Here is a 25,567-nt window from a genome sequence, read left to right as displayed (position 1 = left end):
ATTAGGGTATTATCTCCTGACAGATTATAGTGCTGGTAGGTACTAAAAACAACAAACAGTACTTAAGACTGGAGTATGTAGAATTAATTAAAATTTTGCACAGTAGTGTCAGGCAACTGAAATGTCAGTACTTTGAACTAGCTTCTGACTGATGTTCTGCTTGATTTGTGTGTTAGGAGCTAAGAAGGCCATTAAATTGAAGTAAAAATGTTTTTTTATTAATGTTCTGTGGTTATTACCCCCGTGACCTGATCTCATTACTGGGTTTAGTTAAAGCTCCTTTTTATCTTTCTAGAAAAATACAGTTAGTCTAAATATTTATATTTTAGGTTTAAAAATGCCTGTGGAAATCAAACATGAAAATACTTCCATGTTTAAAGATGCTTATTGAAATAATGCATTTATTAAAACCTAAGATTTTATAATATTGATAATACTATGTACCATAACTTACGTTTATCAAAAAAGACCACAAATCTAAAAGTTAAGGGGGGCAAAATAAATATGCAAACGGTATTTCTCATTAAAGTCCATTTATTATACTTGTCAGGGCTGGAAAATTCGAGAAATATTTTGATGGCTGAAGGACAAACTGCTGCCAGCCTTTAGGACGACGCGTTAGCCCTATAAAACACGTCATTTTCTTTTTTTTTTCCAGAGGTTCCCGAGGTCCGCACCGCTCCGCCCCAATGCCACCTAATGGCGGCGCTCCCCCACCTGCCACACGCCCCTTCCTGCGCATCACTTCCCGCCCCGCCGCCCAGCGCATAAAATGGCGGCCGGCGGGGCGGGAGGGGCGGCCAATGGGGTGGCCGGGGAGGGCTGCGGGGGCGGGGCTCGCAGCAGGCGGGGCTCGCCGCGTGCGCTGAGGTGAGGGGCGGAGGGGGCCGCTGAGGGACGAGGTGGGGACGCTGCTGCGAGGAGGTGGGGGAGAGCTCCCGGGGCAACGCTGCCTCTCGTCTTCCCTCAGCCCGAGCTCTTCTCTAGCTGTGTGATAGCGCTGTCGTCCGTGCTGTTGAGGTCTTGTGAATAAAACCACGCGTGTCCGTGCCGGTGCTCGGGGGGGCTGTCACAGCCCGGGCCGTTTTGGGGAGCTCCGAGTGTCCTGAGGGGGGCTCTGACCCGAGGCTGCGCCCTGCCTGCTAAGGTGTTTTTTTTTTTCTTTTGGGGGGGGAAAAAGGGGGAAGAAACTTGTTTTCTGTTCTTGAAGAGCAAAAGAGTACTTAAACTACCGTCAAAGATGTAATGTTTATTCCTTTGCCTGATGATTTGTATAATCAACGGGTATTCTGAAATACACTGTCTTACAAAACTGAACTTTTTCCTGTGGAATATCGGGAGTGGAATTGTTAATATTGAGTCATGTTAAGGAATGTCATGGTTATAACACTATCACTCCAAATTCACTTTCCCTACAAACATATATTCAGAAGGATCTAGAAATGTGAGATCTTCTATTAGTATGCCATGTTTTGGGTCTGTAAAAAGTTTATTCTAGCAACTAAGCCGTGTTTATGCCTTTTATTCCTTAATATTTCAGTTGAATTTTCTGTTGGAGGGTAATCATCAGATGCAGTGAAATGTGGGCACAAAGCAGCTCCTGTAGGATAACTGTAATCGTCAACAGAATAACCGAAAAGATTTCTGTTTATGTGTATCCCAAGGATTGCTTTCTATGTGCTGATTTTACAGAGTGCTTCTTTAAAGCTTACATGTAGGTTTCTGTTTATTGAAAAGTTAGAAAACAGGGTAGTTTCTTACATTTTCCTCCAAATATCTTTTTATGGGGGCTGGGAGCAGCCCTGTTAGGAAGGTAGACCTGGTCTCTTTAGCATGCTCTGTGTGTAGGCAGTGATGTGGAGCCTGGTCAGTAGCTTTTTAAATGCCTTAAGTATAAGGTGATTTTTAAATTTTTTTTCTTCTGCATCAGTCTTGGGAACAAGGGTCCTTTTGCTGGGCAACCCCAAGGTCTGGTCTGTACTGACTGTGTGGGAGGGAGGTCTTGTGTGAAATGACTGCTGTCATTATGTGCTGGTAGCAATTCCCAGCTGGGCTATGCAGCCTTGGCATGCTTTACTGTAATTGTACAAACAACGGGATTTCTGAGCTTTTCTGAAAAAAAGCAAAGCTGGAGGAAATCACTGCTGCCATGCTGATGTAAATTTACCAGTGCAGACTTCTAGGGCACCATCTTAATTGGTGGGTGAAAGACATCTGTGTGGGTCAGCAACTCCTGTGCAATGACAGCTCTGTTAGAGGGCTTCACACCAGTCACAAAAAAGTGTTGAGACCTGTGAGTTGGAGACTTGGTCTGTCCACGTTTAGGACGTAGGTGCGTTTTGTGACTGGAAAGCATTTTAGGCATGAGCTGGACAACGGAGGATGTAAGACAGGCAGGAAAAGTGCATTGCCTTTAGTCATGTGGGGTGAGGAAGTTCGGCTTCAGATGTCTCTGCTCTCTTCAGATTTTAGCCCGACCCACTATCAACTTCTCCCTTAGCTCCTTCCCCTTCTCATGTTGCTGCACTGTCTCTTTTCCTTTAACACAAGCTTACATAAATCTTGCTGCTGTATTGTCCTTGCTTATTTCCTCCTGTCACCTTTTCCTTCCCTTTTCCTCCCCTCTAAGCTACTCAGGCTGCTCCTTCCTCCTGAAGCTGCAGGAAGGAAGAGCTGAGCTACAGCCCTGTGCACCTCCAAACCAAGCAGTGTTATTGCTGGTTCAGCGCAGGCTGAAGGGTACTTTGCTGACCTTTTGGTTGGTGCAGTCAGCACGTGGAGGTGAACATTATCAGCGCAGTCTCTAAAACAAGCTTAGAGCATTTCATTTCGGGTTAAATAGGTTCGAAGGTAACTGTGATGCATGGATCTGACCAACTCTGGAGTGTTGTATTAGCTTCTAAATCAAATGGGAGGAGGGAAGATTATGAAATTGTATGTAGAAGATTGTTGCTTTGTTAGATAAAGCTTTAGACTGGGAGTGAAGGATGCCTGATGCTGAAATCTTATCTTTAGTTCAAATGTCAGTAGTTTGGATGAAATGCTTCTATGATGTACTTTGTCTTAGCTGATATTTTGGTGACAGTTTTGACTAAAAATATTTTGGTGAGAAGAAAACAAAAAATGGGGGCAGACAACTCACTGGAAAAATAAAGTAAGCCAATCTATAACACTGGCTCAAATTGCTGGACAAGTACTGAGTAGTTTCGTTAAGCTGTTCTGAACGTCCCAGCTTTAGAATGTGTTTTCTATCCCGTTTCTAGGTTGTAGGGGATATTCAAGCATTTTCAACATTCAAAATATTTTGTAAGTAGTGGAAGGAAGCAAATCTAGCTATGCAGCTGTCCATTTTGACAAGTTCACAGTAATATTTTCTTAAAAACTCTTCAGTCTGACAAATCTTGGTTATTTCATTATGTCAGGTGTTCAAGTCCAGAAGGACTATTGCATTATCAAGTCTGATTTCCTTTGCAAGACAAACCATCTGTACTGCAGTTTATATCCTTTACAGCCTTTATGTAGATTTATCTCCCCTTTTAAATGAAAATGTTTTGAGGTGACCTTAATGTTTGGTTTCAGACTAAAAGTTGCAACAAATGAAGGAAAGAAAATATTTTCAAACCTATTAGTCTGTATTGGTTTTGTTATTTGAGACTTCTTGTTTTGTCAGACTTCACTGTGCCCTTACAAAGGTGCTTGCTATTTTTTCATTCTCTAGTTTTTCAGCTATTCTGGTAAGTGAGAACTCACTGCAAAATTAAAGGATTCTGGAAACCCGTTTCCTGATACAGCAACTGAAGCTGTGAAAAAGCAGAGGTGCATTAAAATGCTCAGTTCTTACACTGGATTAAACTAACTGACTCCGCCCGCCCCCCCCCCCGCTCCCAAAAAAAAGCTTTAAGATTACTTTTTTTGCTATATTATGCTTGTGTATAACACTGATTCAATTTGAAAATGTTGACTGTCTCCTTGCATTTTCATTTTGCTTTAAGATGGAAGAATGTACATATGGTCAATACCTGTAGCCACTACTGATATTTTTTTCAGCAGAATCTCATCTTTGTTCTTGAGTTGTCAGCAACTTTTCACTCATTTCTTTCTGCAGCTAGACGTAACTATTGTGATCTCTTTTTCCCTCACGCCTGTTACTCCTAGGCAAAATTTTCCTATTGCTTAGCTTCCCATTAAAACTAAGATGTAAAAGTGCTGTACGGTTGGTAAGCAGTTAAATGGGTGAACTGACAAGCCAGCAGTAAACTGAAATTGGCAGATGGCTTGCTAGCTGCAGTTATGGTGGCAGTACCTGGAAATAGGAAGCTTCAGATGCTGAAGATTTTTCAATAATTTGAGGATCTTTTAGTAATAAGCGTGTACTTAGGTTTGTTGCTGTGGGAATGGTTGAGAACTGGAGTTAAGTGCTGTTATTCCCTTGTGGAATCAGAAGGGACGAGCAGATGGCTGGGAGAGCAGGAATTCCTGTTTAGAAACATACAGGTCTTTTACGAGCAAACCTGACTTACTCAAGCTTTTAAAACAATTTGTGGGGGATTTTTCGAGGTAAGTTAATCTGATTTTAGCTTATTTTAGTTTACTTGGTATGTCTCCAGGAGGTAAATCACCTGATTTTGAAAGGTAAAAATGGATTTAAGGAAAAATGCATTTAAGTGCTTTAATATCTCAGGTAAATAATACTACGGTATGTGTATCGAATACTTTTGCTTCAGTAGTCTTTGCGGGACCCAAATGTGAGCCTCTCAGATGGAGAGGGGCATGGTTCCTCCCCCCTGTCATAACAGAAAATTTAGTGATGGGTGTTTCTGGACTTCATACTTGTGGGATGCTTAAAGAACAAATACGCACGTAAAAGTCACTTATTCTGTGTGTGCTACTTTGTGTGTTGGTTGGAAATACCAGTTCTGGATCAGGGTTGTTGTCCAGGAGTTGGATTCTGTGATCCTTGTGGGTCGCTTGCACCTCAGGGCATTCTGTAGTTCTGCAAAGTCTGGAAGACCAAGAGCTATGAATTGATTTCACAAAATGAAACTTCAAAACAGTCTGCAGCTTAGTCTGATTTGGGAAAGAAAAAGCCACAGCGCAGTTGAATTTGAGCTGGTTTTCTCAGGTTTTAGAGGCTTCACAGCCATAAATGAAAGCTGTGATTTATTTTTTTATTTATGTCCTCATTTGAGGATCTGTGGCTTTTAAAAGGGAAAAAAAGTTGGGAACTAAATGCTGTTGCTTGTAGTACTTCAGAGTTATTTCCTATGTCTTACACTGTAAATTTAGTTTTTGTTTCTTTTTAATGTCACTCTGTCGAGGAGATGATCAGCTTATCGTAAACAGATAAAAAGAGTGGAGGAATACAAAGAAGTAACAAGAAGAGTAAGCGCTCTCCGGTGGAACTGCGTGGTCCAGAGCCGAGCTGCAGGCGCTGATTGATGGAGCTGCTTGACTGGTGGTCATGGGTGACATCAAGCGGGCTGAGTGCGAAATAACACATCCTACACGCCCTGGGAGCCCCAGCTCCATGGGGTTGGCTGCGTGTGGCTGTCTGGGGGGCACGCTCAAGCCCTTGGGTTCTTGTCCCAACAATTTCGAGGGCTTGGGGAGGGAAACCCATCGGCGGCTGGAAGTTGGGTGCTGGCTGTGTGCCTGCCTACCCTCTTGGTGCTGGTTTAGTGCCGCTTCCAAACTGCCCCGTGAGCAACTGTTGCTGGTTGGCAGGCGATTTGGTGTCCTCCAGAAAGAAATGATGAGCCTGCTTATCTCGCAGCTGCTCGCTTTTCAGTCAGCTTTCCTGTTTGTGCAGGGACGGTTGTAGGTGCCAGGCTGACGAGGCTATAAAAGTAGATAAAGTCAGCCAGACTTTTTTGCCCCCACTGTTTCAGTTGGAAACTCTTGATGGTTAAACTTGATTATAATTTCTGCTCTAAATTTTATTTATGGTCAGTTTATAGTCTTAAATTGTTGTGCCAGTATTGTTCTTGAGCAGTTCCCCTCCCTACCCAGCACTTACTCCTTTGATGTATGTGGAGATAGTAATCATGTGCCCTCTCAGTCTCTGTCTCTGCCAAGCTATACAAGGCAAAGTATCCCAGCTACGTCTTGTAAAACAAACAGTCCATTCCCTGGATCATCTAACCCGTCCTCCTCTGCACTTGATTACAGTTTAGTTATCAAGAGATTGGCTTCAGCAATGAGTCCTGCTGGCAGCCTGCCGTGACCCTGCAAAATTTGGAGTGACTAAAGCGTTGAGAACGAGTAGGGCTTGAGAGCGGGGTTATTAAAATGCACGAAACTTTTGACTTGCCTTTTTGCCCTTGTCTTGTTTTGAAGCAACGTTTTCCGCTGAAGATGCTGGAAGGGTTTTTGTGGATCTCTGGAAAGTAAAAATTTCCTGCGTTGGTTGTAAAAAGCATGTAGTTTTTGTTGGGATTTGCCAACTTTTGATGCTTCAGCATCTTCTATATGGAGACTGAGAGGTAAATTCTCTTCAACAGGATAGAGTCAACATAGCTCCAAGACCTTTTATTTCAGCCTCTTCCATCCCACTGTTGTCGCTTAGATGGCCTCTTTTTCCTTTTGTCTGCTACAAAGCATTGAAAATTGAGCTTAGAGCATGGTAATGGTTCACCAGAGCCTGCCAGCTGCCAGACTCTGCACAAAGGGCATGTTTTGGAAACTGATAGCCCGTGAGCTGCCACCGGCACGCAAGGATTTCCACTTTCTCCTGTTGCTTTGATATACTGGAGAGGCTCTGACAAATCATCTCGGTGTGGTGGTGTTCTGGATTAGCTGAATAGCTGTAGGATGTGGCTGGGGAGGATGCCTGAGGGAGCTGCGTGTTCCTGGGGAAGCAAATGAGGAAAACAAGGAGATGCCATTTCCCCTGCTTAGGCTCTGCAGTTTGTGCTTGCACAATGCACCTAGAGCTGGGCGCAGCGGCATCGGCAGCGCTGGCAGCGTGGTGTCACACTGTCACACACATCAGTCCTGCCTGGACAACACAGGGGCCACGTCTGCACCTCTAGGGGAATATTTCTGATCGGTTCACCGGCAGCATCCTTAGTGAAGATGTGAGCTGTAGTAGCTGATTTGAGCTTATTTTCTTAAGAAAAGTATCCTGAAAGCATAATAGCCTCATGTTTTGACGCATGTGTGTACTTATGCTAAATTACTGTTGTGAAAGAACTTCTAAAATACCCTGGTAAATAAAGCATTTTATCTTATTATAGGTATTCTGGCACCAATGTGTGGTAGCAAGAGCTATTTTTCCTGCCGTAGCTAAGTTTCTTTATATCCTTTTATTCTGGTTGCTGCTAAATTTAGGCTGAAATTTCCCAGGCTTCCTGTGGTGTAGAAACAAATTCCTTGGAAGAATTTCAGCAGAATTTACTAATCCCTGGGAAGGCTCTTCTTATTTCCAGTTTCTCATACGAGGCAAGTGGCAGTACCTAATTCAAGGGAAATAAATGCTCTTGTTTCCGAGCTGCTGAAATATTCATGCAGCTGCACAAGTAATTTTTTCTCACTGCCTTTCCCTGTAGGGTGGATCATTGGGGTTGCCCGCTCGTGTGGTGGTTTTTTTTGGTTTAAAATGGCACTGAAAGTCGTCGCTCCTAGAGTCCTGTGCTGTGATCCCAGACTTGAAAGGACATTGAAGCACTCCTTGACTGGGGAATTGGAGAGTGCATCACAGCATTACTGTGACTTCTGCATTTTATCTGGTAGCACAGATGTTCAGAACAAGGCTTTTCTTTGAAAGTTTGCTGCTGGCTGCACTTACTAAGGCTTCTGTACCTGACTATTATGAAGTAGGCAAGTACAATCTTTGTTTCACTGATTAAGAAAGGAAAGAGTGAATGTTGCAGTTTGTTGGGAACTCCTCAGTAAGCTATTCTTCTAGGATCAGGACTGGCAAGCGTTCGAAGGCCAAGGTCTTGTCCAAATCCAGACTTCCACTCAGGTAAATAGCATCACTTCTGTCTTCCTTCCCTGTGAGATGGCTGTCTTGGTGTGTAACTCTGGTGCCAAGTCAAACACCTTGCTGTGTCCTTTAACAAAAGAAAACTGTTAGTGAGAAGGCAGGTGAGAAATAATTCAGAGGAAGCTGTGGACCTTCTCGTGGCTGATAACAGTTGTGTTGTGGAAGTGTGAGCGGAGACAAACGTGACGCTGCACCCAGCAGCACATCACACCCCACGCGTCTGCTTTGCACCAGCGCTGCTGGCTCTGTGCAGAGGGATGAGTTCCCTCTCCCCTGCCCTGTGCTGGCGGTTACAAAAAGTAAGTGTCTGCAGTGGGAGGTGCTCACAGGAGAAAGGAAATGACTTCTCTACGGTTGCTGTGGTTGGAGAAAAGCACAAATACACAAGGCTGAGACTTGGATTCCCTTCGAGGTTTGCAGCGGGCTGGCTGAATAGCCGTGGTGGTGTTACAGGCACCGGGACACGAAGGCACTGTGCTCTGAAGCTGGGAGCTGCCAGGCGTGCCCTGGAGCTGTGAGCACTGCTGTTAGCACAGCACCCAGACTGTGCAGGCTGTGGGAGCTGCTGGTGCACATCGTCAGCCCTGTGGTTTGCCCATGGGTGTCAGCTGGCACCACATGTCCCTCCATGGATGAGAGGTTGTTAGAGAAAGGGTCGGTGACATAGAACCAGCTGCGATTCCCTGCTGGACAATTTCTCTTATTTTAGAAGGTGATGTGGATGCTTCACCACAGGTGTTGTCTGCGTGCTGGGCTAGAGGGCACTTTAGGTGCTGACTGTGCCTGGGGGAGAAGGAAGGAGCTGTGGGCATGAGCTTACCTTGGATGTTTGCTCCAGTCCAAACACCAGGGCCCAGCACTAGGATGATTTTCCTGGCAGCTCTTGCCTGTTCCCTGGAAGCCCTCTGAGGCTGTGGAGTTTCACCTGTTCAGAGGCTGTGAGTGTGCAATTCACGTGTAGATCTGCCTTCGCAGGGAGTTCTTACATACAGCGTTGCTTCCAAAAGTAAAGTGAAGGAGAATAAATATCATTTGTAAGATAAATGTCCCGGTAACAATATCTGTCTGCAGTTTAACCTTTCCTTGGGAATGTTTTGCATCTGCCTTTCTAAAATAGGATTGCTTCAGCTGCAGCATCCCTCAGCTTGGTCTGGGAGGAGCCAAGAAGTAAAAGAGAGAGCATCTCCTATTCTCCTGTTACTCAGCCTTGTCCTTTTGCTGGACTACCTCAACACATGGATGCAGTTACAGCTTCTGCCTGGTGAGGTCACTTCTAGGAAACCTCCCTCGATGATCAGATCTCCATTGGATCCAGCTGCTCACCTGAGCTTGAGTTTGGTGGCAGAGAGCTCACTTTGCTGCCCCTCTGTTAGTAGGTCTGTGTCATTAGCAGGGGAGCAGATAAACAGAGAAGATTAAAAATGGAAAACCCTCAAATTTATTTGAAATAAGGGTTGATACATGTTCTGGAGTAGGTAGCTTAGCTGTCTGAGCATCAGATTTCAGTAATTTTGATGTAAATTTGAAGTCAAAATAAATAATTTGAGCATTTTTACAATTTGTACAATGTTTTCTGGCTTAAATTATTTTTACATTTATTTGTCCATTCAGTGGATATCGGGTTGTTCTACACTTAAATTTTCTCTTGGTTCATGAATTTTTATCATTAAGCTTTCAGTCACTGAAGTTTAAATACTGATTCGTTGTACTTTGAACCTGAAGGCATGCCTACGTTTTAAAAATCTTCACCTGCCTCCCCCATATTTTTGTAGTGTTGGATACAAAATCAGAATAGGTCTTACTATTTTGAATGCAAAATCTTACACCAACAAACTTACTCAAAAGTTTTGTTTTAATGGAGATATTCAAACTGTGGATTTTGATTTCTGCTTTTAAAATCAAGCTTAGTCAAATCCAAAAGCTGTTCTCTCTGTGGATATCTGGTATAGTTGAAAAAGAGGCTTTGTTCCTGTATTGCCATGAACGTTTGCTTATGCCACCCAAAGATTAGTACGCAAATGCTATAGTTTCCTTTTCTGTAGTTGCTAATTCTTAAAGCCTAAAGCAGGGAGTTCCTGTGACGTTTTCCCTTTGCTCTCTCCTCGTTCTGATTCATATTTTTTCCTCTCAGCAGTACTGGTATTTAAGACTATGTCCTTGGTTCTCTGTCCGAGCTACAGATTCCATTCCTGAACAGGATTGTAGCCCTGAAGTCTGTGCTGGAGGGAAGGTAGGATGAAATGGAGCTCATGGGATGCAGAAAGTTCATTAGCTCTGCTGTGTTTTTTTGTTCTTTTCATAGACTTGGGCAGTCATTTTTATCTCTTTTCCTACTTTCTGTTCCCTTGATGTAATATTTTTCTCTGTGCTACAAATGCAAAATTGAGGAGTTTTTCCTTGCCATGCTTTATTTGGAACCTAGACGTAGCTGATGTGAAAGGATGAAATAATTCTGGCAGTTTACATCTTGTCTCTGCACTTTAGTATAGTCTCTTGTGCATCTTATTCCCTTCCTGTGTGGTGGGCTGAATGCTGTTCTCTTTGCCTTAAAAATGGCTCTATGGGAATGCTGGAAAAACACCTTGTCTTGCTGCTTTGGTAAAAATAACAAAATCAGCCACGGGAGCTTGTATCCCGCAGAAATTATGCATGCCTGATGGGGTTTCTGCGCTTCCCCTCAGTGCTTAGATCGTTTGGCTGATCCATCTTCTGCTGTGAAGTGGTGCCAGCGAGGAGAGGTCTCCGAAGACGTTTTGCATTAGTGAAGTGCAGCGTGCTAATGTGTCTCCTCCACCAACGCTGTGCTTTGCATTTTAAAACAAACCCGCAAAGCACATGTAGCCTCGCCTGTGTGATTTGCCTTCAGTGTCCAGGGCTTCAGGTTTATTCCTCATTTGTTCTTGAACTTTCAATAATCATAAAAATAAAGGGAGGGCCTCTTTGCATTGTTTATAGTAGGAAAGAGCAGTGCAAGATTTCATCTACTGCTGTTCAAATCCCTTGCTATTTTTGGTATTTGACCTCTGCAGAGAAGATTGCCAAACCTACAGGTTGTTTTCATTTTTGTTACGCGCTTCTCTTCTCTTACAAGTTACTCTCGTGTATTGGCTAAATCTTTGAGGCGAAGTTCCATTCCTTCCACGTTTCCCATGGTGGTTTTCAGAGGTAATTTTATGTTCCTATATGCTGTTGAGCTAATGTTCCCTTTCAGAATTGAGACCTATGCAATTTCACAGCATCTCATGTGCAAAACTAAAAGGAGAAGGAAAATTACTTATGAATTGCTGATTTATTTTTTCAAAAGCTTTTTGGATTATAAAGGACTTGGGAGCCTGTTGGCTTGAGTTTAAACTGTGATGTTTGGAGTGGTACACAAAGAGCCCAGCAGTACGTGCTCAGACAAAATGAGAGGTTTAGTTAATGGGTGGCTTTGCCTTGTTCGGGGTGCAGGTGAGGGATGCAGCAGCAGTTACCGATGAGGAGTGGCACCACTGCGGATGGCGGTGGGCGTTTATTTCAGGAGCAGGTGACTAGCGATAGCCAGATGCTGCAGCCAGTGCATGTACTTGTGTAAATGCACGTGGTATTTATTGCTTTCCTGGCATGTCAACAGCACTGCATTTTGTCTGTGGTAAGACTGTACTTGGTAGGTCCAGACTGTGGGCCACTGAGTGGAAATAAAGGAAGAACCTGAATTTAATTGACTGTCTTATGCCCAGAGCACCAGCCAAAAACTTTCTTTTTCCAAGGTCTCTCTGCCTTTTCTGCTGAGACAGGAGCAGTTGAAGAGCCAGCTCTCTTCTGCACAGCCTCTGAGCCCTACAGCTTGTCAAACTGATCCCTGTGATTGGTGATTGTGCCGTGTCCAAACCGTGCCACGCTGCGAAGAGGCTGGCTTTGCAGGAGGCTGCTCAGTGACCGACCCAAACCAGGTGCCAGGGTTGTCGAAGTCAGAGTGCACTAGGCTAAGCGTGCTTCCCTCCTGCAGTGCAGAGCAGTGTGTGCTCTGAAAGTGGCAGCACTCCAATGCTTAGTTATCTCCTATTGTGTTTGGAAGACCATTGTTTCCTATTTGTCTCATAAATTTAACAGAGATCCTATTCCTGCCATTTAAACTTTCCCATCAAAATTCAACAGCGACTTCCCCTCCTGCAGAGGAAGGGCTGGCAGCTACACCCTGGAGTTTGAGCATGAGTTGTTTATATAACCTTCAATCACAATTTCATAATAGTCTGAAGACTTTCTTGCTCAGGCAGACATTTTCTGGGGTTTTTAGCAAAAACCTGGCTGCCATCAAATGCACTATTACAGCTTTTTAGTTGTTGTAGTGGAAATAGGATTGAGAACTGTACCCTCCAGCCTCCTGATGATATATAAATTGCACATCTATCTGGAAAATATGAAGAGCATTTGCTGGTACTTTAACCTAGCTGTACCTGCGTCATTTGGAAGTGAAAGCTTAGGAGCTATCTTGGGCTAATTTTATTTCCCAGCGAGTATTATTAAATCTGAATGAAACATGGCTTTGCAGTCTGGCCTTTCACAACTTCCGAGAACCTGCAGAATTCCCTCACCCTCCTCTGACGTCAAAACCCTGACACAAGAGTTGCAGAAGCTGCTCCCTGAGTAATCTTCCTCTATCACAGCCGGTAATATTGAACAACTGCAGCCTTCTTTCCAAATGGACAGCGTTTGTCAGGAACGTGTCTGAGCTTACTTGGCCTTCTGAGTGTAAAACAGGTCTCAATACTTTGAGCTTGAAGCTTGGGTCAGCCCGGAAAAATACCTTTTACTAACAAGGTTTACAGACCCCACCCCAAATTTTCTTTAAGCATGGCAGTAAGGGATAGCTGGCTTATAAAAACTCCTTTCTCCAAGCACTTGCTTGAAAACTGCATTTTATTGCAAGCTTCCGTTGTGATTCTTCAGACTGATAAGATTCTTCAGATTAAGTAAAAAGTCGTCGTCATTAATAATATTGTTAATCATAAAATGTTCTAGACTTTTAAAATTTCAATTAATTTACATGGGATTTTAATAGTTCTGTCATTTTCTTGCAGTTCTGTCTCTTGATATTGTGTTATGATCTTTGAGGTACTTTAATTAGCCTGACAAAAACACTGTACAGTGCTACGTGGTGATTTTTCAGAAATGAAGTTCAACAAATCCAGATAAAATTGGGCCTTAGCCTTGCATCTTGCAGCTGAACAAGCAGTGTTTGACAGTGGTCTGCTTTTGGTTCTGCTAAAAGCTTGTTCCATTTGAGGACAGACCAGGAAAAGTGGGTAAGAAGTAGGCTCCATGGGTAGGTTGTATGCGGGTAATGCCAGAAAACATGTTGAAATTCTTCTTGGAGGGGAAAGGAGTTTCCACAGGATGTCTGCATTTTATGGCAAAAATTACTTGTAGATGTGCTCTGAAAGGCAGCTTTGATGTAGGAGATTAACCTGGGACCTCGTTGTCGGGATATAACCAAGTTGAATAGCCTCGGCACATTATTTGTGATTTGGGAATTAAGCTTTTATGAGTGTGCCTACTTAAGCTGTTTTTTAAGAATTTGCTCATTTGTCACACGGTGCGATGAATATCTGTATGTGCCTAACTGGAGCAGGGAAAGCAGAACCTTGAAACTATCAACAACAGGGTAAAAAAAAAATAATAATAATGCAGATTTGTCATGGCAACTTTTCCTTTGTTGCTGGTCTCTCTTGGAACATTAAAATGATTTGCCAAGACCAAGGAATCGTGGCAACTTGCTCGTTCCATCCCTAAAAATCCAGCCTGAAGAATTAGGAGAAAAAATTGATAGGACAGCTGGAAAAGTTGGAGGATCTCTTCCTGCATGCTGGCCTGCCTGAGTTCTCTTTGGTTTCTAACTGGACATTCTCAAAAGGAATCCGTCTGTGTATGTGCTGGGCACTTGCCTGGTTCTTAAGGTAATAAGGAGATTTTTGAACACTGCTTTACCCACATTTACATTAGCTGAAATGCCTGTACAAATGAGAACTTCAGAGTTGACCCCCCAAACTTACTCTGATTCCTTTTTTTTTTAATGCAAAAGAGTAGTCTAATTGACCCTGTAGTTTGAACAGGAATCATCCATGTGGATGGTTATGCCTCCTTTCCATGCCCCAGCTACATCTTTTTTGTTGAAAAACGGTCAAAGTTTGTGAACCCTGATAAGGTTCAGAACACGGGGTCTGAAACCACCTGCTGTTTGTGGTGGTAAGTGCTCCATGTCAATTGAAATGTCTCAGTAATTTTTCTGACTCTAAACGGATGGAAGCCTTCACCACAGTTGCAGAATTGAGTTTTCCTTTGTGCTGCAGGAAGGAGGACTTATTTTCCCAAGGACTCTACGTTCTTTATATGTGAGGACTGAGAGAATATGCTTGAATGTTGTTTTTGCTTTGTAAAATTTTATACTTCTGTATATCACTGAAATAATGTCTGTTTCTAGAAGAATTCAGTAATGCCAGATGAAGAGCTGCCTCTGAAGGAAAGATTTTTCATATCCAGTTGCACAAAAAAAAAAAAAGGCTATGCATTTTTTCTTTAGGAGTCCCAAAACATGTGTGGGTTCTTAGGAGAATTGACGAAAATGCCAAAGGCGCTCAGCTCCTGTGAATTGTGGTGGTATCCTGCCACCCATCTAGGTGGTCCATGGTACGCTTACTGGTGTTGGTGTGTGTCATTGGGCACCTGAGCACTTGTACAGTTTATCTCATCTGGCCATTTCAGGCTGTAGTTCATAATTTTGTTTTGTTCTCTGCCTACGCTTTGCGTGGCTCCCAGCAGAGAAGTTGACCCGGGAAGTCTTTGCAGTTGTCCTGGTGGGGTTGTTTGTGAGCTGTGCCTGCTAGCAGACAGAATTGTTCTTCAGGTGGTGATGATGCCTTTGTCTTTCCACTTGTGGAACATCGCTTTGCTGTTTACCTCAGAAAAACAATAAAGCATATGTAGCTAAATGACTCTTACAACATTCACAAACAGACTATGTAATCTTTGAAGGGGATTATATGATGTAGCGCTTACAGTCAGGAGAGACTGAGCTCCTTTACTTGGGAAACCCTTGCTGGTTTTCTGTTTTTGTAAATGAAGTTGTAGGCAGAGTATCAGAATAATCAGATTTGATTTCATACATTACCTTTGTGCAAGAAACTTTTTCATATATATATTTAAAGCTAATATTTCAGAATTTTATAATTAAAACTCATCTTGGGTTTTATTTATTGCAGATTTCTGACAACCCCAGGAACAGCGTTTGAGATGTCTGCACTCGAGAAGATTGAGGAGCAGCTCGCTCGTCTGCGCATAGCTAAGCGGTCTGTGCTGAGGGAGGAACCCGCCTACTTACTGGACATAGACGTTTCCTGTTCTGCCCCGTCTGAGAGCAGTCGCTGCGTGGCAGTTTCATGTTCCGATCAGTCCATTAGGCTATACAACAGAGAAACATTAAACTTCCTGCGGGAGTACAGTAGCCGTCCTGGGATGCTTAATGGAGTCAGATTTGCACACACGTGTGACAGCCTGGTGTTTTCTGCGTGCAGTGACGGCACAATAAAATGTTGGGATATTCGTTTAGCAACTCAGAAGGCTGTGCAGATATTTAGTGGCTATCCTTCCAACGTCTTTATCAGTTTTGATATCAACTGCAGTGATCTCATAATTTGTGCTGGAACAGAAAAGGTTGAAAAGGATACGTTTCTGGTGTTTTGGGATGCAAGAGGCAACACGGACTGTGCCAGCACGACTAAAGAGCCCTTGGGAGTCTATTCTGAAAGTCACAATGATGATGTCACCAAAATTTGTTTTCATCCTGTCAAACCTAGTTGGGTAGTTTCCGGGTCAACTGATGGGTTGGTTAATGTGTTTGACATCAACAAGGACAACGAAGATGATGCTTTGATATCAACTTGCAATTCAGATTCATCGATAAGTTTTATTGGCTGGTCCGGGAAAGGTTACGAACAGATCTACTGCATGACACACGACGAGGGATTTTGTTGGTGGGACCTTGCTCAGTTAGATACTGAAGAGCCCATAACTCTGCTGCGCATTTTGGACGTCAGAGACGTGGTCTGTATTGAGAGTGACAGCTTAAATTACCTGGTAGGTGGTGTGTACCACGAAAAGGCAGACAAACTCTTTCTTATTGGAGGAACATCAACAGGAAAAATTCACCTACTGAGCTGCGGCGCTGATGGGCTGAGCCTGGTGGGCACCCTTTGTGGAGGACACTCTGCCACCGTTCGCTCTTTCTGCTGGAACCTGGCAGACGAGTCGCTGCTGACGGGCGGAGAGGATGCTCAGCTGCTGCTCTGGAGGCCTGGAGCTGTGGAAAGGTCCCTCACAAAGAAAGAGACTATGAAGATTGCTTCCTCTGTGCAGAAGAGAGTCAGAGTTCACAACAGCTCCCTCAAGAGCTGGAAGAAGTGAAATTCTGAAAATGGGAGCCTGCTCCGTGGAGTTCTTCTATTTGTTTAGTCTCCTGGGCAATACGTGGCCGTTGTTTTATTCGGTGGTGCTCTGTGGAAAGAACTACGATGCTCGAATTCTGCTTGGGAATGTACATCAGTCATCAGATGAATGCCGTTTTTTTTAAAAAAAAAAAAAGTTCCTAATATTAATCTGAAAAGAGTAAATGTTTGCTCTTTAGTTCTTGAACAATAGATCTTAAATCATTTTATATAAAAAGACTTTTTTATGGTTGTTTAATGTCTCAGCCAACATATTTAATGTGTAATATAGGCCTGTGGCTTGCATAATTTGTTACTTTACCGGTGGCAAAGTTACCCTGGCATGTTTTTAAAAGCTTTTGTATCTCAAGCTGTGTTTTTCTTTCTTTACAGAGAACTTAATGAAATTGTTCAATATATTAAAAGATTTTATGTCACTTCTGAACGCTGGAGGGAATTACTTCTTGATGAAACAGAAAATAAGTCCTGTTCTTGCATTGTCATATTACTGGTTTGTAACAGGCTCATAAAGCAGCACTTGACAGAGCCATCTTTTCCATATCAAAGATACAAATGTATTCAACTAAACAGGAATATACTATTCCACACAGCTAATTTTTTCAAGTGTATGAGAAGTGTTAAACTGGTGTTATTTAGGGCGTATTTCCTGCATGAAAATACCCAAGGATCTCCCCAGCAGCACTTACTCTTTCTGGTAAGTGCATCTCAGGGGGTGCACCTGGAAGATGGGAGATGTTCAGCGAGTTAAAGATGGGCATAATTACACCAGTTGTGCTTAAAATCCCCAGTCCTGCATTTGAAATCATCTAGTGTCATGTGCTGGGTGGGAATGGTAAAACCCAAAGGGGACACTGCCTTCTGAGAATAGTTACTGAGTAACAGACTGACACAGGGGAGCTTTAACAAAACCTTTTAGAAGTCAGTGCCTGTCCTTTAAGAAATAGTTCTCTTTGCAGAGTTTATGCCTCTCTCTCTATGATATATCTGACTGCTTTGTTTCAGTGTTCCATCAAAGAGCTGTTAAGTGGTGCAAAAATTGCCCTGTTCTGAAAGGGCTGAGTTTTTTTTGCTTATTCTGCTCCCCTGGCAGCCTGCGATCTGTGCGTCTGGCTCTGCACACACAATTACTGTCAGCCTTCTGAGCGCCGCTGCAGTCGGATTTCGGGTGGTAATTACACTGAATTGAACATACGGGAGCCACAACTGGAAACAGCAGAAGAGTATTTAAGGATTGTGATGTTACAGAACAGCTGGCAAAAGAAGGGAGAGGTTTGTTCATGTGAGCCTGGACAGGTGATTCTTCTACAAGTTATAAATGTCAGATGCCAGGCTTGGAGGATGAGCTTGGAGTTCAAAAACGGTTTCTGAAGTACAGAGGATACCTCCAGTGTACGATCACGGCTGTGCTGAAGATGCCTTAATTATCTCTGGAAATGAATCCCCTTCACACATAAGTACCAAGTTTCCACATGGTGTGTTTTGCAAGCTGTTAATGCCCTCCAGCCACAGCTGTGCATCCATCGTTGTTCTGGGTCTGCCTGTTGGTAATTAAGATGTGATTCACTTTGCTTTTCTTCCTGCTGGTTATTTAAATGTGCAGCTTCAATTCAGAAGTCACATCTCTCTGAACTTTATTTTTTTTAAACTTGTGTTAAATTCAAGTTACATCAACATCCTTATACGTGAAAGATCACCAGAGTCTGTTGCTTTCCAAATTATTTCATGCTATTTTGAGACCCCTTGGGCAGTGTCATGGTTGTGATTCACCTGTACCATGTGCCCTTTCAGGTGTCTTTTCGTCTTGGTCACAGGTTATTGCCAGTTTCTGTGGACCTATCGGTTTTGTAACTGAGTGGGCCAAAAGATTCAGACCCCTCTGAATTCACCTCAATGGTCAGACGTGGATGTGGGTTGGTACCAGCAGTTGGAGGTGGGAAGCTAAAGGATTTTTCCAAGACCTATTTCATTGCAGGTATGATGCACAGCTTGGTTTTTGTGTTTACCCGCCCTTTTCTTGGTATCTTGACACAGTCTGTGGAGTAAGGATTTTTTCTTGAATAAAATGATGTGTTGTAGAAATGCAGAGAGAGAGCTTTGGGTGCTTTCTTTGAAGCGTCTGAGAGATCATTTGTGTGTGCTGCCAGCAGTATCTCAGTGAGAGCAGCGGAGATGGGAGTTATGGGACTGCCATGTTTGAAGTTTGCAACCTCTCTCTGAAGTTAATTTCTATATTAATTTGATCCATAACAATTCCATACCCATCACAGTAGTTAATTTCTATATTAAACTGATCCAACAAACCCATACCATCACAGTTAAGCCATGATAAGTTCTCCCTTTTATGAACATGACTTCTGCAAACAGTGGGAGGAGAAAAATGTGTGTATTTATCTCAAAATCCTGCAAAAGCACAGCAGCTGGCAGGAGACTTGGGCTTGTGTTGCCCTTGAAAATGCTTGATTGTTCTTAGTTTTCTTTTGCATTGGCTTAACCTGAAATTAATATCCACTAACAACTAATTAGTGCTGTGTGCTTTTGTGAACTGAAACTTTCTTAAAGCACAAGCAGAATGTGTCTGGAATCATACAAATAACAGACCTGAAGTGCGGCAGGTTAACTTGTCTGGGTGCACTTCAACTCTTAGGTCAGTTTTGATGTGTGTGAGTTGACTTCAGTATTGTTAAGAAACAGATTTGACCTTTATAATTGAAACTGCAAGTAGCAGGCATTCAGAAATTGGCGTTGTATTAATTGCTTAACCCCGGGGGAAGCTTTCATTCAGGAAGCAGGATCAGATTTTTTCCAGTAAATGAAAATTAGAAATCCAGATAGATTACCTGACTGAAGAAAAGTGTCTGTCTTTATTCAGAGGTGACAGTAAACCTATGGTACAATATTTCTGAGCAGCAGGGGAATGTTATTTAGCGAACACATGAAAGAAAACAGATTTACTCACATCCAGCACGTTCCTAAATTTCCTCTCTGTTTAATCTTTCCTCTGCAGGTGAAACCCAACACTGGCTTGCCAGCCCTCATGCTCCTTGCATGTGAACTTCCCAGAACCAGAGAATCACAGAATGGTTGGCAGGGACCTCACAGCCCATCTACTCCCAGCCCACGTGTGCTGGGGTTTGGTAGGGATGTGGTCATTTGCAGTTATTCAGCAGAGCTTTTATGCTTGTGAAAGAACTGACACTTCAGGTGCACCTCACAAAGCTCGTCTGTGTTTGTCATTGTTAATCTGGAATGACTTCACCCTGTTCCATGAAAAACATCTCCTGTTGTTTGGCTCCTCGGTCTGTTCTGGGGGGTAGCAGTGAGTTGTGGTTTGGTGTCTGCCTCTCTGGAGTGGGAGAGAGGGGCAGCAAAGGTAGGCTGGCCCCTGCCAGCCCCTGCTCCACCACGGAGTCAGACCTTCTGCCTTTGAAGTTAAGTGTAACGGCTTGATGGAAGCAGGATAGGGCCTTCACTAAATTATGCACAACATAAACACCCTTCGAGCATAAAAGCCAGTTCCTGTTTGTCCCTGGGATGAACAATTTGCCAGTGAAGCGTGCAAGAGAGGCAGAAGCTGCTCCCAGGGCTGGGTGTGCTCTCAGCCTCTCACGGCTCCAGGCAGCACGGCTGCTGCTGCTGTGTTTCACAGGGCAGGGAAAAGGGGAAGGAAAGAGTGAGCGGGGAGGTGGCAGAGGCGGCAGTTCGGTCTGTGAGTTTATAAATGTCTGTTACAGAGAATCACAGGATGGTTTGGGTTGGCAGGGACCCACAGCCCATCTAATCCCAGCCCCTGCCATGGTCAGGGACCCCTGCCCCCAGCCCCATCCAGCCTGGCCTTGGGCACTGCCAGGGATGGGGCAGCCACAGCTCCGCTGGGCCAGGCATTGTTGTACTGTGCTCCACTTCTTGGTTCCTTATCGGAATTATTTGCAGATAACCCGATCTTGTGAAGATCTTTGGTAACTGCTTGTTTTCCTTACCAGTTTACTAAGCTGCAGGGGAATGGTGGGCTGACGGGAATGGAGCGGGATTAACTTCAGTTGCTGCTGTCATCACGGTCTGTCCTACTCCGATTTCAGCACATGCATTTCTTCAAGCTGTACGTCTTCATGTCTTTAGATCCTTTGTGATCTGCATTTTGAAAGTATTTCTACCTTTCTGGAAACTGAGTGACAGAAAATATTACTCTTCACTTTGATTCTATATACTCTTGCTGCAATTTCGACACCAATATTTTTATGGGAACACATTCTCTTTTCAATTCAATATCAATTTCAGTCTCACCCTCTCATGTTCTGAATAAAGATTTGATGCTGATAAAAATCCCATAAAGGCGGCACTCGAGCAGCCGTTGCCACAGGAAATCAGAACTGGCAATGGGAAATGCGAGGAGGGATTCAAGAGAGTTCTCTGCGCTAATTTAAAACAATCACTTGGGAAGGTTAAATATTTAATAAAAGTTTAAAAGAAAAATACGCAATTTCAGCAGATCACCAAAGGACCGTTGCATCCCAAACCTGCTATTATTGATGCTGGAAAGTACATTACGCAATAAAGCTGAAGCACAAATGCAGACTTCACTTTTCTGGATGTTTTTAATACAGGAGTTCTTAGTTACCAGTGGAGCACAAATCATGGCAACATTCACTACTTTGGACCCAGATTAAAACCAAGAAACACACACATGCAGGTAAGAAAGCTGGAAGTGACGGTAACTCAGTCCTTATTCGGACTTCTCCATAGTGATGGAGAGCTCTGCCTATAAATTAGCGTGGTTGTTCTGATTTTTTTTTGTTTGATACCATTCTTGCAGATATATAAGGAGTGAAAGCATAAATCAGTAAAATGTTACAGTACCTTAAATTGTAATTATTCCTGCCACATATTATTCTTTGCAGGAACTTGTAAAGTTTGCATTCACAATTTCATGTCTCTTGCCTTAGGGAAAAATGATTTCTTCCTGTACTGTTTTTTTTCTCTGCTTATCCTATCCAGAGCAAGGGAGGACGAAGTCTGGACTCTGGGCTCAAACTCTGGTTCTGTTGTGGTGTCAGTGGCTGCCCAGCTGCACGTGCCTCTGAAATAATCCCCATGTTTCAATCTGGCAGCAACGTAAGATGTTTCTTTGGCATCTCAGAGCATGCAGCACGCGGCGGAGTGCTGGGGAGGACAGCAGTCCGTGTGTGAGCTGGGCACCGTGACTTGAGAGAAATTGTGGCTGACTTGTTTTGATGATGGAAACTTTTATTTATACGTGAAGATCTCAAATACTGGTTTAAAATTATTTCATTCGGGCATCTAGAGAATGCAGGTGCAAAACTTTTGGGATCCATTTGAAGAAAGAAGCCTCAAGACTTCACTGCACCAGTGACCTTGGTGAACTGTGTCAGTTTAGGACTGGTACGTGAGAGATCAGGAGAAGTAGGTGGGATGTCCCTTGCTATGAAGTACAGTATTGGTGTTTTTTTTTTTTTTAAGGTTTGTGTAGCTGTAGATTTGCAGTAGGAACAGAGAGTTGCATTTGCTATGCTACACTTCCTCAAAAAATGCACACCAACTATACCTGAACACGCAAATTTAAAACTTACGTTACCAAATGAGTGCTTGGCTGCCAAGCAGTTGTAGGTTTCCACATCAGACCTTTTTGACAAAACTAAATGGGGAACAATTACATTTGTCATTATGCCAGCACTGCAGAGACAATACCCAGAGGGACAACGATATCTTGGATCAGCTGGGGTGGTGTTTGTGCTTGACACCCTGAATCAAAGCCTAGCTGAGGCCAGCACTACACAACCTGTTCTTTACTAGAAAGAAATGAGCACTTTATAAAACAATTCTGTTTTGCTAAATGACAACATACAGTGATGCATGGGTTAGAGGAATACTTCTAGATACCAAACCAAGGTAGTCATAAAGATCTCAGATAGCCTTCTACATGTGTATGTCATTAGAACGACAAGAAGATTAAATGATTGCTGGAGATAATTCTTAGTTAAGCTGAATTTGTTAAGTCCTAACTATTGCAAATAATAGAAAGTATTGAGGCAATAAAGGATTGTAATAGGAGCACAGAGGCATCCCACCCCATCCCAGGGAATGAATGGTGGCATTTTGGTAAAACATCTTGGCTAAAACATGCCCAAATCCTTCTTTATTTTTATAAGTGTTATTATTTTAACATTTCTGTTGTGGTTGATTGTGAGGATGCCAAGACAGCAAGCAAATGAGCTCTTGGTCATTATGAACCAGCTCAGTGGCACGTGCAATGAGGAAGTGCTTCTCATCCTTTTAGGCGTTCACCTGCTGCCCAGGACATTGTGTTTCTCAGTTTTCACCTCATTTTTGCTCCACCTGTTCTAAGCCTGAACATTTATTATGTTTCATTTAAGAATTTGCTCCCATTTGTTTTCTAACCTGTGCATGCATTCAGATGAGACATAAGTAGTTGTGGATTCTTACAGGCACGTGTAATATAGTAGGCTCGTTTGCTGATCATTAGATTTATTAACATGGTAAAGTTGGCACATGGAGAGCCACCTAGTTACGCGTTAATATGGCAGTTTTAACTGTCCTGACAATACCCCTCAAATATACCCCACCCCACCCCACCCCACCCCCCCCCCCCAAAAAAAAAGGGCCCAAGACTTGATTCTAGTTCACAATTTCTGTAGGTCTGGGTGTTTTTAAAGAGTTTGGTTCATGAAACGATTCAGAAAAGCTCTGTAGTATTCTGTAAAGGAAAAATCAGCGTTTCTCAGATGGCTCTATAAATAAATTTGGTAGCTTCAGAAATAAGTGAAGGTATTTCGAGAGCTCCAGGCGTGTTTTTGCACATAATGCTCTGGTGAGCTAACAGAGGAAATGAACTTCCTCTTGTTTGCAAAATAGAAACCCCCTCAAGTTCTTAACATTTTTTCCATGCTGCTCGGAGAGTTAAGCTATGACGCAGGTTTTTCTTGTCGATCACAAGCTTCCACACCTAGCATGTTCCTGAGCCCTCCTACAAATCCTCAAAGAAAGGTGACAGCGTTAGCGAGTGAGGATGCAAACCAGCACGCTCAGTTAGGTCAGAATCACAGGTATGGGAGAATAAAGTGTGTTCATATAGCCAACCTATAGAAGAAAATAGGAAGAACAGGTAGTGGTGTGTTTGTGTCATTTTTCCATTCTTTTCTCCCTTTTTTTTTTTTTAAAAAAAGTTGGTTTAATGTACTATTCAACCCAGGGTCATTTAGCATAGAAGAGAGAGTTCTCTGGTACCTCTGAGAACCTCCTGTCCTTGTTCTCTTCTTGACCTCGCACTATTTCTGCCATTAAGCCATTTCTGTCCTTTAGGCAAAGGTGAGCTTGGCAGTTACCAGGATGATTTCCAACTGTAAAGCTCCCAGCACAAGAGCTGGGACAGCACCAAAGAAACAGGAAACACCATTTTTAAAAAACAACATGCTTTTACTCACCAACCTGCAGGAACATTACCGAGTGCTCTACAAGCACTGTTTGGTTTGCTGACGTTTTGGGCCACGTGGTCTCCATGCAGCATGCGGAGCGTGGCGTCTGTGTGCCTGTTATTGAGCACAACGTGCAGAGGAATCTCGTGTTCATGCATACCTGCTGAAATGATGCTCCAAGAAGTACTTTGTGTGACCGAGCAGGTGGAGGAGCTTGCAACTTGCTTATGCAGGTGATCAGTCAGCTATCAGAACTGTTGTAATGTGGTGGATGTTAAAGCAGCTACGTAAGCGGAATATTCTAAATATACACGTGGAATAATAAACCACTGGTAATCTTCTGGAAGGAAATGGTGTTCTGACATTCAGAGCTAGCTTCTCCCAGATTTGAGACGGGATTCGAACTTTTTTCCATTGACTCCAGTACAACTAAAAATAAACCACCTCATTTTTAAAGGCACACCTTTAGGCTTTACATAGTTACATCGTTATCCTCAAGGAGCAACTTTAGGACTGTTAACCCTTACAGCCCAAGCACAACTTAGGTGTCTAAAAATGGATATCTCAGTTTTTGTTTCCCAGCCAGGGGAAGCGAGGCAAAAAGCTCCTCAGGTGCACGTGAGAGATCTGTGCCAGAACTGGCTCGGAGCTGAGAACTCCTGCTGCTCTCCTCCAGTTCCTCTGCACAAGGTTGCTGCGGCTTTGGCCTCTTCTTCTGGAGCTTATCATATTACTTGGAATTTACTCTGTTCATTTAATGCCTTGAAGCCCCTGCTGAGGTCTAGACCCCCCAAAGACAGAGATGGTCCATGCCACAAGGAGTATGCAGCCGATATACTAGAGGGAATAAAACACACATAAACAGAAGCAGATGGGTGAAGAAGGTAGGCAGGATGTGGCCTGAAAAATAAATAAATAAATAAAATAAAATCCCATCTCACAGGTCCATACCAATTTTTTGTCAAGCTTTCATGGACATTGGTGTCAAGGAAGGGAATGTGGCCTGTGCTGGTTTTAAAGAATCCTTGAAGGAGAACCAAGACATGACTTTGTGATTGCTTCCTGAGAGCCCCTCAGGACTGCAAGGGGTGGCTCAGGGGAGGAAGCAGGAGAACCTTCATTTGAAAGTCAAAGAGGTGACAGAAACTCCTACTTGATGTGTATTGGTGAGGTCAGAGTAAGACAGGTCTAACCCACATGGCCTCTCGTGTGCTCCATCAAGGCCGAATTGCAAGCACAAATGGCTTCCGTAGAGATGGCAAGGGGACACTAAGGTCACGGAGCCCTATTTTCATGAAGCGGTGAGACCCAGGGAGGCTGCACGGCTCCAAAACATGCTGGAGATGTTGCAGTGCCTCTGTCAAGTGTGAGACTGCAGCACTGTGCTGCTGGCGTCTCATGGACAGCAGTAATGACGAGCCTTCAGAGCACCCAGCAGGGATCCGTCTGGAGAGAGAGGAATAAAAGCCAAGATAACCATGAACAAGATGTGCAAGAGGAGCAGTGGCAGCGGCAGCCAGTGGCACAGGCAGGAGGAAGGGGTGCGGCTCGGGAATCGTCTAAGACATATCCGAGACACTTTAGGATGATGCCCTGCACGGTGATCACAGTTTATATTTCAGTAGATCCACTTAGCAGACATGGCGGTAGGA

General features: G+C 43.4%; 1 protein-coding gene across 3 annotated transcripts; it reads left to right on the top strand.

The window, feature by feature from the left end:
* Window positions 1–737: 737 nt before the first annotated feature.
* Window positions 738–16,891, top strand: WDR89 (WD repeat domain 89). Of its 3 annotated transcripts, none has more exons than XM_040557787.1 (2): window positions 738–870; window positions 15,226–16,891. In XM_040557787.1, the coding sequence occupies exons 1-2, from the start codon at window positions 773–775 to the stop codon at window positions 16,424–16,426; spliced, it is 1,299 nt and encodes a 432-aa protein (XP_040413721.1). In that variant the 5' UTR covers window positions 738–772; the 3' UTR covers window positions 16,427–16,891. The 3 variants fall into 3 exon arrangements, with proteins under 3 accessions (XP_040413721.1, XP_040413722.1, XP_040413723.1); XM_040557788.1 differs by lacking the exon at window positions 738–870 and adding an exon at window positions 875–1,020; XM_040557789.1 differs by lacking the exon at window positions 738–870 and adding an exon at window positions 906–1,147.
* The last annotated feature ends 8,676 nt before the right edge of the window (window positions 16,892–25,567 follow it).

The sequence above is a fragment of the Cygnus olor genome, chromosome 5 (assembly GCF_009769625.2).
Source record: "Cygnus olor isolate bCygOlo1 chromosome 5, bCygOlo1.pri.v2, whole genome shotgun sequence".
Lineage (NCBI taxonomy): Eukaryota > Metazoa > Chordata > Aves > Anseriformes > Anatidae > Cygnus > Cygnus olor.
Note: the sequence above shows the minus strand (reverse complement) of the source record. Positions and strands in the feature narration are given on the sequence as shown.